Raw genomic sequence first — 17,513 nt, 5'->3', positions numbered from 1 at the left:
CCACATGCGCCGAATACAACAGGTGTAGACCTTACAGTGAAATGCTTACTTACAAGCCCTTAACCAACAATGCAGTTTTAAGAAAAATAAGTGTTAAGTAAAAAATAGATAAGTAAAAAAAAAATATATATATATATATTAAAGAGCAGCAGTAAAATAAAATAACAGTAGGGAGGCTATATACAGGGGGTACCGATACAGAGTCAATGTGCGGGGGCACAGGTTAGTCTGGTTTATGTCTGAGGGACATAAACGGCACTCTGTTCGTGGAACGACCCATAGACCTATACAGCAGATTGATCCAATTTTGCATTTGAGGCAGTAAGTGAGAGATGCAGTGGCCATTGAGGAATGAGGATGCAAGTAAACAGGGTGAAAATATGGCAACGTTTCAATGGAACACAGTTGGAGTCGTGTTGGTGTGCTTTTGCAATACAGATCGCAGTCATAAATGGAGTCATTTCGCTCACATAACCACTTCCCTCTGCTTTGATAGATAAGACATTCATTATCAGATCATCACTTCACAAATATCACAATATTCAAGCTCATCTCAACTTGTTTTTCTAGACTTTTACAAAGTTCAGAACACCCTTATTTGAGCTGGTGGATCCTAATTTAAGTTAATCTATGTTTTTTAATGTGTGCATGTTATTTATGAGTACAATAGCATTTTCTCTATTGTTGTAAGGGGAACGGAAATACATCACACGTCTGTTGACCAATAAAAGTTGGAAGATGAAGATTTATTTAATTCACATTAGGCCTTGACATATGTGTTGTTTATACTTAGTAAGCATTGAAGCATCACATGAAAAACATTGGATTGGACCTATACAATAGAATCATCCATCCCCCCACCCTCTACCCCAGAGATGTTACAGTTAACATTTTCTTCACATGAGATCATGCCCTCATATTGTTGTCACGTGTAGTTTTATGCTATCACGTTGCTTCACATGTTTGTTATCACATTAACTTCACATTAAATCGTGTGATCATCACATCATATCACATGCGTTCATGTGAAATTCATGTTTTTTTCCGTAAGGGTACTATTGGACATTTCAAAATGGTTTAGTTAGAGCGTAGATGTATGTGATCCAATTGTTAAATTTAGTGTTTTATCTAAATGTAAACACATAATGTCTGAGGGACATAAACGGCACTCTGTTCGTGGAACGACCCATAGACCTTTACAGCAGATTGATCCAATTGTGCATTTGAGGCAGTAAGTGAGAGATGCAGTGGTCATTGAGGAATGAGGATGCAAGTAAACAGGGTGAAAATATGGCCATGATTCAATGGAACACAGTTGTAGTCGTGTTGGTGTCCTTTTGCAATACAGATCATACAGATCGATAGATAAGACTTTCATTATCAGATCACTTTACAAATATCACAATTTTCTGGCTCTTCTCAAATAGTTTTTTGGACATTGACAAGTAAAAATTGGAAGATGAAGATTTATTTAATACACATTAGGCCTTGACATGTGTGTTGTTTATACTTAGCAAGCATTGAAGCATCACATGAAAAACATTGGATTGGACCTATACAATAGAGTAAATTATCCTGGCTCAAAGTGGAGGAGAGATTGACTTCATCACTACTTGTATTTGTGAGAGGTATTGACATGTTGAATGCACCGAGCTGTCTTTTTGAACCATTGGCACACAGCTCGGACACCCATGCATACCCCACAAGACATGCCACCAGAGGTCTCTTCACAGTCCCCAAGTCCAGAACAGACTATGGGAGGCGCACAGTACTACATAGAGCCATGACTACATGGAACTCTATTCCACATCAAGTAACTCATGCAAGCAGTAAAATTTGATTAAAAAAAAACAGATAAAAATACACCTTATGAAACAGCAGGGACTGTGAAGCAACACGAACATAGGCACAGACACATGCATACAAACACACGATAACATACTCACTATACACACACGTACACATGGATTTTGTGTTGTAGATATGTGGTAGTAGAGTAGGGGCCTGAGGGCACACACTTAATATGTTGTGAAATATTTTGTGAATGTATTGTAATGTTTAAAAAAATGTATAACTGCCTTAATTTTGATGGATCCCAGGAAGAGTAGTTGCTGCAATACAATCCATCCCCCCACCCTCTACCCCAGACCACCCGCCCTACACACACACACACACACCCCTAGAATATGAAGAACAAGTTTCTCGCCATGCCCGCACCCCTGACCATACTGTGTGAGGAACCAGTGAAACCCACCCCTTCCACACCACCCAGATTACTAAAACCTTACAGGGTAACGGAGGTGTTCCTAGACCTTTGACTGGCCATGCTGTTGGCAGAGCCCCTGCGGTAAGCCACCATCACCCTCTTGCTGATCAGCCCATGCTTGTGGAGCACCACCAAGAGCTGGTTCCGGAACTTCTGCCCGATGAAGGCATACAGCACAGGGTTGACGGCGCAGTGCGTGAACGCCATCACCTCGGTCACATACAGCGCCACGCTCACCTTGTTCCGGAATTCACACGTCTCCTCGCCGAGTGAGCCGCTCCGCATCAACGTGTCCACCAGCACACTGACGTTGCGCGGAAGCCAGCACGCCACGAACGCCAGCACCACGGCCAGGATGACGCGCATGGCCTTGTGCTTCTGGCCGCCGTTGCGCACGCCATGGAACAGCGTCGCTGCAGTGCAGCTGTAGCAGACGATGATGACCACCAGTGGCAGGAAGAAGCCCAGCACGTGGCGAATCACCCGCACACCCACCCGCCACTGGTCGCTGCTCGCCACAGTCAGGTTCTCAAAGCAGATGGTCTGGCCTTCAAGATCCTCGGGTTGGATAGCCTCCCGTTGGAGCACCACGGGCAATGAGAGAAGCCCTGCCACCATCCACACGCCTCCGCACACCAACCCCACCAGGTGGCGGCGCTGGGCCAGTGCCTGCGTGGCCTTCACGATAGCCAGGTAGCGGTCCACACTAATGCACGCTAACAGGAAAACCCCACAATAAAACGCAGCATCCTGGAGGCCAGACAGGAACTTGCAGAGGAAGGTACCAAAGATCCAGTGGGAGTAGATGTAGATGGCCCAGAAGGGGAGGGTAGAGGAGAAGAGGAGGTCAGCCATGGCTAGGTGCATCAGATAGACGTCTGTGGTGGTACGGCCCCTGGCCATGCAGCACACTACGTAGATGACCACACTGTTACCCAGCACACTGAGGATGAACACAGTGATGTAGGTGATCATTAGACCAACACTGCTCAAGCCCAAGATAGAGATGCTACAAGGGACCGCCGTGAACTCGTCTATGGTAGGATAAGTGATGTTGATGTCAGGATAGAGAGTATAGTCAAAATCCGTTTCTGGCATTTCCATGGGCTGCATGGAAAGAAAAACAACAGTGTTTTGATATGGGAACTCAACTCCCTTAAGGGTATCAGTTGTGCAACATTCATTCTACCATCATTCTGAGCTGTACCTATCATACAGCTGAAGTCTGAAGTTTACATACACCTTAGCCAAATATATTTAACCACAGTTTTTCACAATTCCTGACATTTAATCCTAGTAAAAATTCCCTGTCTTAGGTCAGGGAATTTTAAGAATGTGAAATGTCAGAATAATTTACATTTTAGTCATTTAGCAGACGCTCTTATCCAGAGCGACCTACAAGAGCAATTAGGGTTAAGTGCCTTGCTCAACGGCACATCGACAGATTTTTCACCTAGTCGGCTAGGGATTAGAACCAGCGACCTTTCGGTTACTGGCACAACGCTCTTAACCACTAAGCTACCTGCCACCCCAGGTAATAGTAATAATAGTAGAGAGAATGATTTATTTCAGCTTTTATTTCTTTCATCACATTCCCAGTGGGTCAGAAGTTTACATACACTCAATTAGTATTTGGTAGCATTGCCTTTAAATTGTTTAACTTGGGTCAAACGGTTCGGGTAGCCTTCCACAAGCTTCCCACAATAAGTTGGGTGAATTTTGGCCCATTCCTCCTGACAGAGCTGGTGTAACTGAGTCAGGTTTGTAGGCCTCCTTGCTCGCACACGCTTTTTCAGTTCTGCCCACACATTTTCTATAGGATTGAGGTCAGGGCTTTGTGATGGCCACTCCAATACCTTGACTTTGTTGTCCTTAAGCCATTTTGCCACAACTTTGGAAGTATGCTTGGGGTCATTGTCCATTTGGAAGACCCATTTGCGACCAAGTTTTAACTTCCTGACTGATGTCTTGAGATGTTGCTTCAATATATCCACATAATTTTCCTTCCTCATGATGCCATCTATTTCGTGAAGTGCACCAGTCCCTCCTGCAGGAAAGCACCCCCACAGCATGATGCTGCCACCCCCGTGCTTCATGGTTGGGATGGTGTTCTTCAGCTTGCAAGCTACTACCTTTTTCCTCCAAACATAACGATGGTCATTATGGCCAAACAGTTCTATTTTTGTTTCATCAGACCAGAGGACATTTCTCCAAAAAATACGATCTTTGTCCCCATGTGCAGTTGCAAACCGTAGTCTGGCTTTTTTATGGTGGTTTTGGAGCAGTGGCTTCTTCCTTGCTGAGCGGCCTTTCAGCTTATGTTGATATAGGACTTGTTTTACTGTGGATATAAATACTTTTGTACCTGTTTCCTCCAGCATCTTCACAAGGTCATTTGCTGTTGTTCTGGGATTGATTTGCACTTTTTGCACCAAAGTATGTTCATCTCAAGGAGACAGAACGCGTCTCCTTCCTGAGCGGTATGACGGCTGCGTGGTCCCATGGTGTTTATACTTGCGTACTATTGTTTGTACAGATGAACGTGGTACCTTCAGGCGTTTGGAAATTGCTCCCAAGGATGAACCAGACTTGTGGAGGTCTACATATTTATTTTCTGAGGTCTTGGCTGATTTATTTAGATTTTCCCATGATGTCAAGCAATGAGGCACTGAGTTTGAAGGTAGGCCTTGAAATACATCCACAGGTACACCTCCAATTGACTCAAATGATGTCAATTAGCCTATCAGAAGCTTCTAAAGCCATGACATCATTTTCTTTAAAGGCACAGTCAACATAGTGTATGTAAACTTCTGGCCCATTGGAATAGTGTAACAGTGAATTATAAGTAAAATAATCTCTCTGTAAACAATTGCTGGAAAAATTACTTGTGTCATGCACAAAGTAGATGTCCTAATCGACTTGCCAAAACTATAGTTTGTTAACAAGAAATTTGTGGAGTGGTTGAAAAACGTGTTTTAATGACTCCAACCTATGTGTATGTAAACTTCCGTCTTCAACTGTACATATACAGTACATTGTAAACCCCACCAAACATCCCTGTGTATTACATTTTGTGTTTAGCTATGTAGTTAGTGTTGCATGTCTTTTTAGAACGACTAATTGTGCAATGAACTAGAGCTGGCCGATATGGACAAAAATCCACATCGCGATAAATTGCCTGAATTGATGCAATATGGATAAATAGAACAATAAGTGTATAACATTAATTATTTCATGTTATTTAAGTGCACCACATTTTTATTAATTTATTATCATATAACTACTACTAGTTTGATGGTTGTACCCATCAATTGTCCCATTAACAATCACCCATATTTGCAAGCTTATTTAATTTCAAGCTTCAGATTTCTCTTGTCTACTTATCATAATGAAAGATATCTGTAAAATGCCTGTAATGAAAAACATTATTTAATTGGAACGCATTTCAGGTTGAAATGAAATTAGTCTGACTCAGTTCAATAGCTAATTAAGTAAAATCCTTACCTGGCTATACCTGTCCTCTTGACAGGTCAGAAAAGCAGCAGAAAAAACTATTAGCAAGCAGTGTCTGTCTCAGAGTCTCAGCACTTCTTTCTCTGAAACTAAAGCCTTTTCCAGTCTGTTACTCTCACACTAGACTGAGTTCCTATCGTGTCTACCTCAACCCACAATTTGACAGATCTACACCTACTACACCAGAGAAACTGTTTTGCTTCACAAAAGGTCAGTGGCCCTCGAACAGCAGTGAAATGTCATACTGTATGCTACGTCACCCAATGCCATGGCACAAGGGAAGCAGACTGAACCACATAATGTTTAGAGAAGCTACAGAGACAATAATAGTGTACCAAGGAGGTTGAGTAAGGGACAGCCTTTTTTATTTTTTTTCCATCATTCTGTCACTTTCAATTTCAATCACTCAATTAATTTCAATGCAGATTTCATAATGCAGTGTCTAATATGTTCACCTCTCTGGTGATTAAATCTAAAAAAGTTACACAAAGTAACATAAAACGTGTGATATAAGAGCTGACATGATTCCTCACTTTACATAGAGATGCACATACTGTACAGTGCATTCGGAAAGTATTCAGACCCCTTCCTTTTTCCACATTTTGTTACGTTACAGCCTTATACTAAAATTAATTTTTTCCCCCCCTCATCAATCTACACACAACACCCCATAATGACAAAAAGGAAACCGTTTTTATGTTTAATTTTTTTTAATGTATATATTTAAAATATATATTTTAAAAAATTACATTTACATAAGTATTCAGACCCTTTACTCAGTACTTTGTTGAAGCACCTTTGGCAGCGATTACAGCCTCGAGTCTTCTTGGGTATGACGCTTGGCACACCTATATTTGCAGAGTTTATCCCATTCTTCTCTGCAGATCCTCTCAAGCTCTGTCAGGTTGGATGGGGGGCGTCGCTGCACAGCTATTTTCAGGTCTCTCCAGAGATATTCAATCGGGTTCAAGTCCGGGCTCTGGCTGGGCCACTCAAGGACATTCAGAGACTTGTCCCGAAGCCACTCCTGCGTTGTCTTGGCTGTGTGCATAGGGTCGTTGTCCTGTTGGAAGGTGAACCTTCACCCCAGTCTGAGGTCCTGAGCGCTCTGGAGGAGCGGCTTCCGTCTGGCCACTCTACCATAAAGGCCTGATTGGTGGAGTTCTGCATAGATGGTTGTCTTTCTGGAAAGTTCCCCCATCTCCACAGAGGAACTCTGGAGCTCTGTCAGAGTGACCATCGGGTTCTTGGTCACCTCCCTGACCAAGGCCCTTCTCCCCCGATTGCTCAGTTTTGCCGGGCGACCAGCTCTAGGAAGAGTCTTGGTGGTTCTAAACTTCTTCCATTTAAGAATGATGGAGGCCACTGTGTTCTTAGGGACCTTCAATGCTGCAGAAATGTGTTGGTACCCTTTCCCGGATCTGTGCCTAGACACAATCCTGTCTCGGAGCTCTACGGACAATTCCTTCGACCTCATGGCACTGTCAACTGCACTGTCAACTGTGGGACTTTATATAGACAGGTGTGTGCCTTTTCAAATAATGTCCAATCAATTGAATTTACCACAGGTGGATTCCAATCGAGTTGTAAAAATATCTCAAGGATGATCAATGGAAACAGGATGCACCTGAGCTCAATTTCGAGTCTCATAAGGGTCTGAATACTTATGTAAATAAGGTATTTCTGTTTTCTAAAAACCTGTTTACACTTTGTCATTATGGGGTATTGTGTGTAGATTGATGAGGGAAACATTTTATTTCATCCATTTTAGAATAAGGCTGTAATGTAAGAACATTTGGAAAAAGTAAAGGGGTCTGAAAATTTTCAAAATGCACTGTATGTTCTACACAATACACTTCTATCTGATATACTTCAACATTGTGCTCTACTGCAGGGGTGCTCAAAGTGGGACCCTGGGGGTCTGCGGAGGTACTGCAGGGGGTCTCACTTATTATTATAATTTATTTTTAACTTTTTAAAATAATATTACTAACATGAGATAAAACAATTTCTGGCCAAGGGATCTGTGGATTAATCTGTGGTGTAATGCAATACAATGTAATCAGGGTCCGACTCTGACACGATGGCCCGGTGGATCTCGCCAGTCACTGGCCCGACCAGTAACTTCTCCGAGCATTTTTGCGTTCCAGTTCAACATTTACCTGCTCTGTTGCGATCCACCAAACGTCATGCTATTTATATTACGTCAAATCAGCCTAAATTCCGTTGTGCACAAGATGGCGCTGTCGAGCGAGCAAGATGAAACATCATTGAGCAAGCAAACACTGAGTCACGAGCGCAGAAATTTGGTCGAGAGAGCAGAGGATGCGTCACTTTAGAAGACAGGCCAAACTTGATAGTGTGCAAGTGTGACTTTGGGCAAGCATAACATAATCGCCGCAGATCAAAAAAGAAAAATGCCTGATTAAAAAATATATAGAACCGTAAGCAAAGAAACATGGTTGAAATGTGTAAAAAATAACATATTTGAAAGGATCAAATTGTCCACCAACAGTAACCACGTCTTTGTCAAATGTTCACCTTAATTTCTCAAGTTTTTCCTTGAGTGGATTTTGGGCTGGTGGGGGGGCGTGATGGCCAAACTAACAAACGCTTTCCCTTAGCCAGTCCAGCGTTGTGTCGTGTGATTGGTTGAGTCTTCTTGGGTGCATGACGTCAAACAGATGCGCTTCAGAGCCGATGTGGACAAAACCTGGTCGAATTTTGTGCGAGAGAAATCCAAATGACAATTGAGAAGGAATGATCAGACAATTTTGCACGAGAGCGCTCGAATTGCCACTCAAGGGAGATCCAAGGAACAAGCGCGGTAGCCCTGCGCGAGGCGTGTTCAATTGGTCCGCTCGCACCACTCGGAGTAGTTTGATTAGTCAGCGAGCACGGTCCAGTTGACCATGCATGAGGATGAACTGATTATCCAGTGCAGGGTTGATTGAATTGTCTGTGTTCAGTTGTGTCCTGCATGAGGCCTATCAGGCTAGCGACATCCAGTTGTATTTGGCGCCGATTATGACAAAAGTTGGCCCAATGTCATGCGAGAGACATCCAAATTAGAAGGAACGAATGTCAAAAGTAGAGAAAGTATATTTTCTTTTGGATTCCCAGCACACACAATACATCACAAAAGGTAGCAGTTAGATACACAATCTTTATTGTAGAAAATGTATAGGGAGTAGTCAGTACTCGTTGGTAGGGTAAAACAAAACTAACACGCATTGACACTTAGGGCCCTACAGTGGCAAGAACTGACTAACCAGGAGCAAAAATAATAATAACTAAACTATTTACAAAATTACTTACCATGAGTAGACAGTCAAGTGGCAAAAAAGTCCCAAAAGAGTCTGCGTGGCCAGGCGCTAAAATTTTAGGAGTATATACCCACGTGGGCGATCGAAAGATGAACGGAGGTCCACACTCAAATCAAATTTGATTTGCCTCATGCGCCGAATACAACAGATGTAAACCTTACAGTGAAATGCTTACTTACAAGCCCTTAACCAACAATGCAGTTAAGAAAAAAAGTGATAAGTAAAAAATACAAATAACAAATTATTAAAGAGCAGCAGTAAAATAACAGTAGGGAGGCTATATACAGGGGGTACCGGTACAGAGTCAATGTGCGGGGACACCGGTTAGTCGAGGTAATTGTGGTAATATGTACATGTGGGTAGAGTTAAAGTGACTATGCATAGATAATAAACAGAGTAGCAGCAGCGTAAAAAGAGGGGGTGGGGTGGGGGGGACAATGCAAATAGTCCGGGTAACCATGATTAGCTGTTCAGGAGTCTTATGGCTTGGGGGTAGAAGCTGTTAAGAAGCCTTTTGGACCTAGACTTGGCACTCCGGTACCGCTTGCCGTGCGGTAGCAGAGAGAGTAGTCTATGACTAGGGTGGCTGGAGTCTTTGACAATTTTTAGGGCCTTCCTCTGACACCGCCTGGTATAGAGGTCCTGGATGGCAGGAAGCTTGGCCCCAGTGATATACTGGGCCGTACGCACTACCCTCTGTAGTGCCTTGCGGTCGGAGGCCGAGCAGTTGCCATACCAGGCAGTGATGCAACCAGTCAGGATGCTCTCGATGGTGCAGCTGTAGAACCTTTTGAGGACCATGCCAAATCTTTTCAGTCTCCTGAGGGGGAATAAGCTTTGTCGTGCACTCTTCATGACTGTATTGGTGTGTTTGGACCATGATAGTTTGTTGGGGATGTGGACACCAAGGAACTTGAAGCTCTCAACCTGTTCCACTACAGCCCCGTCGATGAGAATGGGGGCGCGCTCAGTCCTCTTTTATTTCCTGTAGTCCACAATCATCTCCTTTGTCTTGATCACGTTAAGGGAGAGATTGTTATCCTGGCACCACACGGCCAGGTCTCTGGCATCCTCCCTATAGGCTATCTTGTCAGTGATTAGGCCTACCACTGTTGTGTCATTGGCAAACTTAATGATGGTGTTGGAGTCATGCCTGGCCATGCAGTCATGGGTGAACAGGGAGTACAGGAGGGGGCTGAGCACGCACCCCTGAGGGGCCCGCGTGTTGAGGATCAGCGTGGCGGATGTGTTGTTACCTACCCTTACCACCTGGGGGCGGCCCGTCAGGAAGTCCAGGATCCAGTTGCAGAGGAAGGGTGTTTAGTCTCAGGTCCTTAGCTTAGTGATGAGCTTTGAGGGCACTATGGTGTTGAACACTGAGCTGTAGTCAATGAATAGCATTCTCACGTAGGTGTTCCTCTTGTCTAGGTGGGAAAGGGCAGTATAGAGTGCAATAGAGATTGTATCATCTGTGGATCTGTTGGAGCTGTATGCAAATTAGAGTGGGTCTAGGGATTCTGGGATAATTGTGTTGACGTGAGCCATGATCAGCCTTTCAAAGCACTTCATGGCTACAGATGTGAGTGCTACGGGTCGGTAGTCATTTAGGCAGGTTGTCTTAGTGTTCTTGGGCACAGGGACTATGGTGGTCTGCTTGAAACATGTTGGTATTACAGACTCAGACAGGGACATGTTGAAAATGTCATTGAAGACACTTGCTAGTTGGTCAGCGCATGCTCGGAGTACACGTCCTGGTAATCCGTTTGGCCTTGTGAATGTTGACCTGCTTAAAAGTCTTACTCACATCGGCTACGGAGATCGTGATCACATAGTCATCCTGAACAGCTGATGCTCTCATGCATGCTTCAGTGTTGCTTGCCTCAAAGCGAGCATAGAAGATTTAGCTCGTCTGGTAGGCTCGTGTCACTGGGCGGCTGTGCTTCCCTTTGTAGTCTGTAATAGTGTGCAAGCCTTGCCACATCCGACGAGCGTCGGAGTAGTACGATTAAATCTTAGTCCTGTATTGACTCTTTGCCTTTTTGATGGTTCGTCGGAGGGCATAGCGGGATTTCTTATAAGCGTCCGGGTTAGAGTCCCGCTTCTTGAAAGCGGCAGCTCTACCCTTTAGCTCAGTGCGGACTGATATGGTGTACTCCTCAATGCCATCGGAAGAAGCCCGGAACATATTCCAGTCTGTGCTAGCAAAACAGTCCTGTATCTTAGCATCTGCGTCATCTGACCACTTCCTTATTAACCGAGTCACTGGTGCTTCCTGCTTTAGTTTTTGATTATAACCAGGAATCAGGAGGATAGAATTATGGTCAGATTTGCCAAATGGAGGGCGAGGGAGAGCTTTGTACGTGTCTCTCTGTGTGGAGTAAAGGTGGTCTAAAGTATTTTTCCTCTGGTTGCACATTTAACATGCTGGTAGAAATTAGGTAGAACGGATGTAAGTTTCCCTGCATTAAAGTCCCCGGCCACTAGGAGCGCTGCCTCTGGATGAGCGTTTTCCTGTTTGCTTATGGCCTTATACAGCTCATTGAGTGCAATCTTAGTGCCAGCATCGGTTTGTTGTGGTAAATAGACAGCTACGAAAAATATAGAAAACTCTTGGTAAATAGTGTGGTCTACAGCTTATCATGAGATACTCTACCTCAGGCGAGCAAAACCTCGAGACTTCCTTAGTATTAGATTTCGTGCACCAGCTGTTGTTTACAAATATACACAGACCACCACCCCTTGTCTTACTGGAGTCAGCCGTTCTATCCTGCCGATGTAGCGTATATCCCGCCAGCTGTATGTTATCCATGTCGTTGTTCAGCCACGACTTGGTGAAACATAAGATTTTTTCGTTTTTAATGTCCCGTTGGTAGGATCATCCTTGATCTTAGGTCATCCATTTTGTTTTCCAATGATTGTACGTTGGCTAATAGGACTGATGGAAGAGGCAGATTACTCGCTCGCCGTCAGATCCTTACAAGGCACCCCGACCTACGTCCACGATATCTCGTGCAAATGACGGAGATTTGGGCCTTTTAGGGTGTCAGTAGAATATACTTTGTGTCCGACTCGTTGAAGAAAAAATCTTTGTCCAATACGAGGTGAGTAATCGCTGTCCTGATATCCAGAAGCTCTTTTTGGTCATAAGAGATGGTGGCAGAAACATTATGTACAGAATAAATTACAAATAACGCGAAAAAACACACATAATAGGTTAGAGGGCCGTAAAACAGCAGCTATCTCCTCTGGCGCCATCTCAATCACAAACACTCCAGTCCAGTTGGTGGTGGTAATGCACCTTTGAAAATTGGTTGCCCAACGCAATATAAAGTCCAAAGAAGAAGAACAAGCCTGAAGGAGCAGAGATTACTAGAAACAAACTCGGTACCATGAAATCATTAGGCTATACATTTCTGTGGAGATGTCTTATGGTTAAAAGCAGGGCTCGAATTGAGGGGGTATGTGAGGATCTAGGCCTAACCCTTGTTATAGAGACGGGCAAAAAGCATATGCTACCCCTTGTTTGCTTAGCCTTAGAAAAAACAACGGTCCAGATTATATAAAGAGATCTAGGCTATAACAATGATTAACTCCACGACTATTTCCGAATAGTCTACTAGCCTATCGAAGGTCTTTCTTAGCCTCAACATCACAGGAAAATGTGTTTGGTTTATTAAATGCTCCGCAATTTAGAATGTTAGTGGTAGGCTATGCCTACCACAAAAGACCAAAAAGATAGAATCGGTATGGGTCTATGCATAGACCAAACAGCTTAACAGATACTTTTTTATTCAGGAGAATCACACTGATTCAGGCTATTCATTTCAGTGCAGTTGCGTTCTTTCGCATAACCTTAGCCTAAACGGAACCGAAAACATTTCAGCTATTTGTCATTGATTTATCCCATAATCGCCTACAGATTTGATACACATGAAGACCTATATTTAATCTAGATTTGACAAACAATAGCCTGACTAGGATCCAGACTTTTCCCCACATGATATTTGTTACCAATTAGGCAAAATGTATTCCTATTAATAAGCTTTTGTTTTCCTATTAATTTGCATAGGCTAACCATTGCAATTAATGTTATTTACCATCTTCTGCTTTTTATGAATAAACAGGCATCGGGTTAAAAAATAATATGATTTCGAAGCCCCCCCCCACACATTAATGTTACTTACCTTACAGATCACAAAGTCAGCTAATTTCCACTCCATTCATATGCAAATACATTTGATGGCAATCACATTGAAATACTTAATTGTGGGGTGTGGAATAGAGAGGAGGTGGGTGTTGTGTGGATGTGAGGTTCTGCCTGTCAACAGGCAGTCAGTCTCGGAAGGGGGACTCGAAGAGGGAGACTGCTGCTCTCTGTGTTCTGAGTGTTTGCAGTGCTAGTGTTTTTAGCTAATCTGTGTATCTCACAATATGTGCCCAGTATGATAGTTTTTTTTGTTCTTTCTTAGCAGATAATGACAACATGACAATAACAGTAGCTGATGTAATGAAACGTTGGAGGGTGGTTGGTAATGGAGGACATCAGGTGGATCCATGTCTGGGTGTTAGGCAGAACCCCTAGGTCCTGGAGACCTAGGGGTTCTCCAGGACCTAGTAAAGCAGAGTAAAGGGAACATGGTAGGAGACAGAGACGTAAACAAGCAAATCACACGTTACAGGTTGATCAGGTATGTAAAAATACAGTTATTGAATGACTTAATTTAAATGTTTGATTAGACATGCAATAATGTTTATGGTAGACAGAAAAGAAAGGATACCTGTCTGTAATTTTTTATGTCATTGGGGTTGATGAGGGAGGTAAGGGATGGTCCCTGGAAAAGATGAGAGAGATGAGTTGAGAGAAACTCCAGGGTGGTGTCATGACCACTGGAGTCATACTCCTTAACAGTACCTACCTGGAAGCGGAGGTTACTTAACGTGACCCAGTGGTTAGCCTTGAGATTGACTATTTGGAGATACCTCTGGGCCAGTGTTGGTACTGCTGACAGCATGGCGATGCCGCCCACCACGTTGAGGCAAATGCAAACAGTTAGATGTTTATATTCACCTTAACGGATGGTGACCCCAGCTATGAGTGTGAGAGCAGCAAGGTTTCCCAGGTCTCGCCTTCCTTTCGTCCTTCTTTCAAGCCAAGTCATTCGCCCGGATGTCGAAGCACTTGGTCCCCTTGATTCTCCTCTGGTGGCTCTCCTTCTGTTTCTCCTGCGCCTTGTACATGTTCAGTCTCACCTTGATTGATAATAGAAATAAATGCAATTATATTTCATATTATTACAAATACATCTCTTACATATCTCTTGGAGGGCCAGAAAATAAATTAACAGCGGACAATCATTTTTACCTGGTCAAAAACCTCCACATCCTTCTCATCTGGTTCGACAACTTCCACCACATCAGGTGGAGTTTCAGTGATCTCAAAGTACATTATACAAAAATAGCAATAGACAAACACTAAGTCAATCACACATTTTTTATACTACAGTATATGCAACAATTTTATATAAAATTGCATTGTTTACCTCAGTAAACAGCTGCAGCTCCCGTCCGTACAGCAGGTGATAGGGTAAGTACTCTGGAGGCCTGGACACTGCTGTTGTGTGCAAAGATAATTACCTTCAGGTTGTCCTCCCATCATTCCTGGTACCCGTCAAGGGACTTGCCCATGGCAGTCCCGTTGGTCCGTTCATCCAAACCTAGAGTCACCATACATCTACACATTCACATTATATATAACTCACTGTACTATCAGTGTCAATTCTGAAAAAACTATAAATTACTGCAGGCCTATGCAAAACAATGCTACAACCATTACATTATTAACGACTATCATGTAAGCTAACGTTGACTGAAACCAACTAGCCTAGAGCTAACTAGCGTTTAGCCAAGCTACATTTGGTTAGCATCAATCTAGCGAACTGTTAAACGCTATTTTCGTACAAATATTAACACTAACACATTTTATATGACATCACATGTTTACATAAACAACCGGTCAAAAATGTTAGAACACCTACTCATTCAAGGGTTTTTCTTTATTTTTACTATTTTCTATATTGTAGAATAATAGTGAAGACATCAAAACTATGAACACATATGGAATCATGTACTAACCAAAAAAGTGTTAAACAAATCAAAATATATTTTATATTTGAGATTCTTCAAATAGCCACCCTTTGCCTTGATGACAGCTTTGCACACTCTTGGCATTCTCTCAACTAGCTTCATGAGGTAGTCACCTGGAATGCATTTAAATTAACAGGTGTGCCTTGTTAAAAGTTAATTTGTGGAATTTCTTTCCTTCTTAATGCGTTTGAGCCAATCAGTTCTGTTGTGACAAGGTAGGGTTGGTATACAGAAGATAGCCCTATTTGGTAAAAGACCACGTCCATATTATGGCAATAACAGATCAAATAAGCAAAGATAAACGACAGTCCATCATTACTTTAAGACATGAAGGTCAGTCAATACGGAAAATGTCAAGAACTTTTAAAGTTTCTTCAAGTGCAGTCGCAAAAACCATCAAGCGCTATGATGAAACTGGCTCTCATGAGTACGGCCACAGGAAAGGAAGAGCCAGTTACCTCTGCTGCAGAGGATAAGTTCATTAGAGTTACCAGCCTCAGAAATTGCAGCCCAAATAAATGCTTCACAGTTCAAGTAACAGACACATCTCAACATCAACTGTTCAGAGGAGACTGCATGAATCAGGCCTTCATGGTCGAATTGCTGCAAAGAAACCGCTACTAAAGGACACCAATAAGAAGAAGAGACCTGCTTGGGCCAAGAAACACGAGCAATGGACATTAGACCGGTGGAAATTAGTCTTTGGTCTGGAGTCTAAATTTGAGATTTTTGGTTCCAACCGCCGTGTCTTTGTGAGATGCAGAGTAGGTGAACGGATGAACTCCTCATGTGTGGTTCCCACCATGAAGCATGGAGGAGGAGGTGTGATGGTGTGGGGGTGCTTTGCAGGTGACACTGTCAGTGATTTATTTAGAATTCAAGGCACACTTAACCAGCATGGCTACCATAGCATTCTGCAGCGATACGCCATCCCATCTGGTTTGGGCTTAGTGGGACTATCATTTGTTTTTCAACAGGACAATGACCCAACACACCTCCAGGCTGTGTAAGGGCTATTTTACAAAGAAGGAGAGCGATGGAGTGCTGCATCAGATGACCTGGCCTCCACAATCCCCCGACCTCAACCAAATTGAGATGGTTTGGGATGAGTCAGACCGCAGAGTGAAGGAAAAGCAGCCAACAAGTGCTCCTTCAAGTCTGTTGGAAAAGCATTCCAGGTGAAGCTGGTTGAGAGAATGCCAAGAGTGTGCAAAGCTGTCATCAAGGCAAAGGGTGGCTATTTGAAGAATCTCAAATATAACATATATTTTGATTTGTTTAACACTTTTTTGGTTACTACATGATCCCATGTGTTCTTTCATAGTTTTGATGTCTTCACTATTATTCTACAATGTAGAAAATTGTAAAAATAAAGAAAAACCCTTGAATGAGTAGGTGTTCTAAAACTTTTGACCGGTAGTGTATATTACCTAAAGTAAACAGAGCCTTTGTTCATACAAAATAAAACAAATAGGATCTAAAACGTTTTTGAAAAAAAGTACAGAAAGTTTGGACGCCATCTTAATCCCTTCTCTTACATGTAAACCATTAGCAACCTAGCCAAACTCCATTACTTACAATGGGGAAAATACCTACCAGTTTTTCATTTGGTTAAAACTCCCTTCAAACATCACCAAACTCATGGACTATGTAGTTAACCATGTTACCTCAATATTTTGAGAGTCATATTGCACTGTCGCACATTACATACCTGAATTAATAGGGTAAAATGATGAGACGGAGAAACTTTCGTTTTCAGTAGTAGTCATTCTCCAAGATTGAAGAAGAAACCTCCAAGATCTCACTAACTCACTCCATTGACGTCACAGCTCCCCTAGCGGCAGTAATCATATACATACATCACATTTACATTACATTTACATTTACGTAATTTAGCAGACGCTCTTATCCAGAGCGACTTACAAATTGGTGCATTCACCTTATGATAGCCAGTGGGACAACCACTTTAAAAAAAATTATGTTGTATTACTATTATTATTTTATATATTTTATATATTTTGTGGGGGTGGGGTGGTGGGGGTAGAAGGATTACTTTTATACTATCCCAGGTATTCCTTAAAGAGGTAGGGTTTCCGGAAGGTGGTCAGTGACTCCGCTGTCCTGGCGTCGTGAGGGAGCTTGTTTCACCATTGGGGTGCCAGAGCAGCGAACAGTTTTGACTGGGCTGAGCGGGAACTGTGCTTCCGCAGAGGTAGGGGGACCAGCAGGCCAGAGGTGGAAGAACGCAATGTCCTCGTTTGGGT

At 42.9% G+C, this 17,513-nt stretch overlaps 1 protein-coding gene across 1 annotated transcript; it reads right to left on the bottom strand.

The window, feature by feature from the left end:
• Positions 1–2,284: 2,284 nt before the first annotated feature.
• Positions 2,285–3,370, bottom strand: LOC311129721 (C-X-C chemokine receptor type 1-like; the record flags this gene model as incomplete). Its single annotated transcript, XM_084162131.1, has 1 exon — positions 2,285–3,370. One exon carries the CDS (start codon positions 3,368–3,370, stop codon positions 2,285–2,287), a length of 1,086 nt encoding a protein of 361 aa, XP_084018257.1.
• Positions 3,371–17,513: the final 14,143 nt, after the last annotated feature.

The sequence above is a fragment of the Coregonus lavaretus genome, assembly GCF_964263955.1.
Source record: "Coregonus lavaretus genome assembly, chromosome: 5".
Taxonomy (NCBI): Eukaryota; Metazoa; Chordata; class Actinopteri; order Salmoniformes; family Salmonidae; genus Coregonus; species Coregonus lavaretus.
This window is presented reverse-complemented; position numbering and strand designations above follow the sequence as displayed.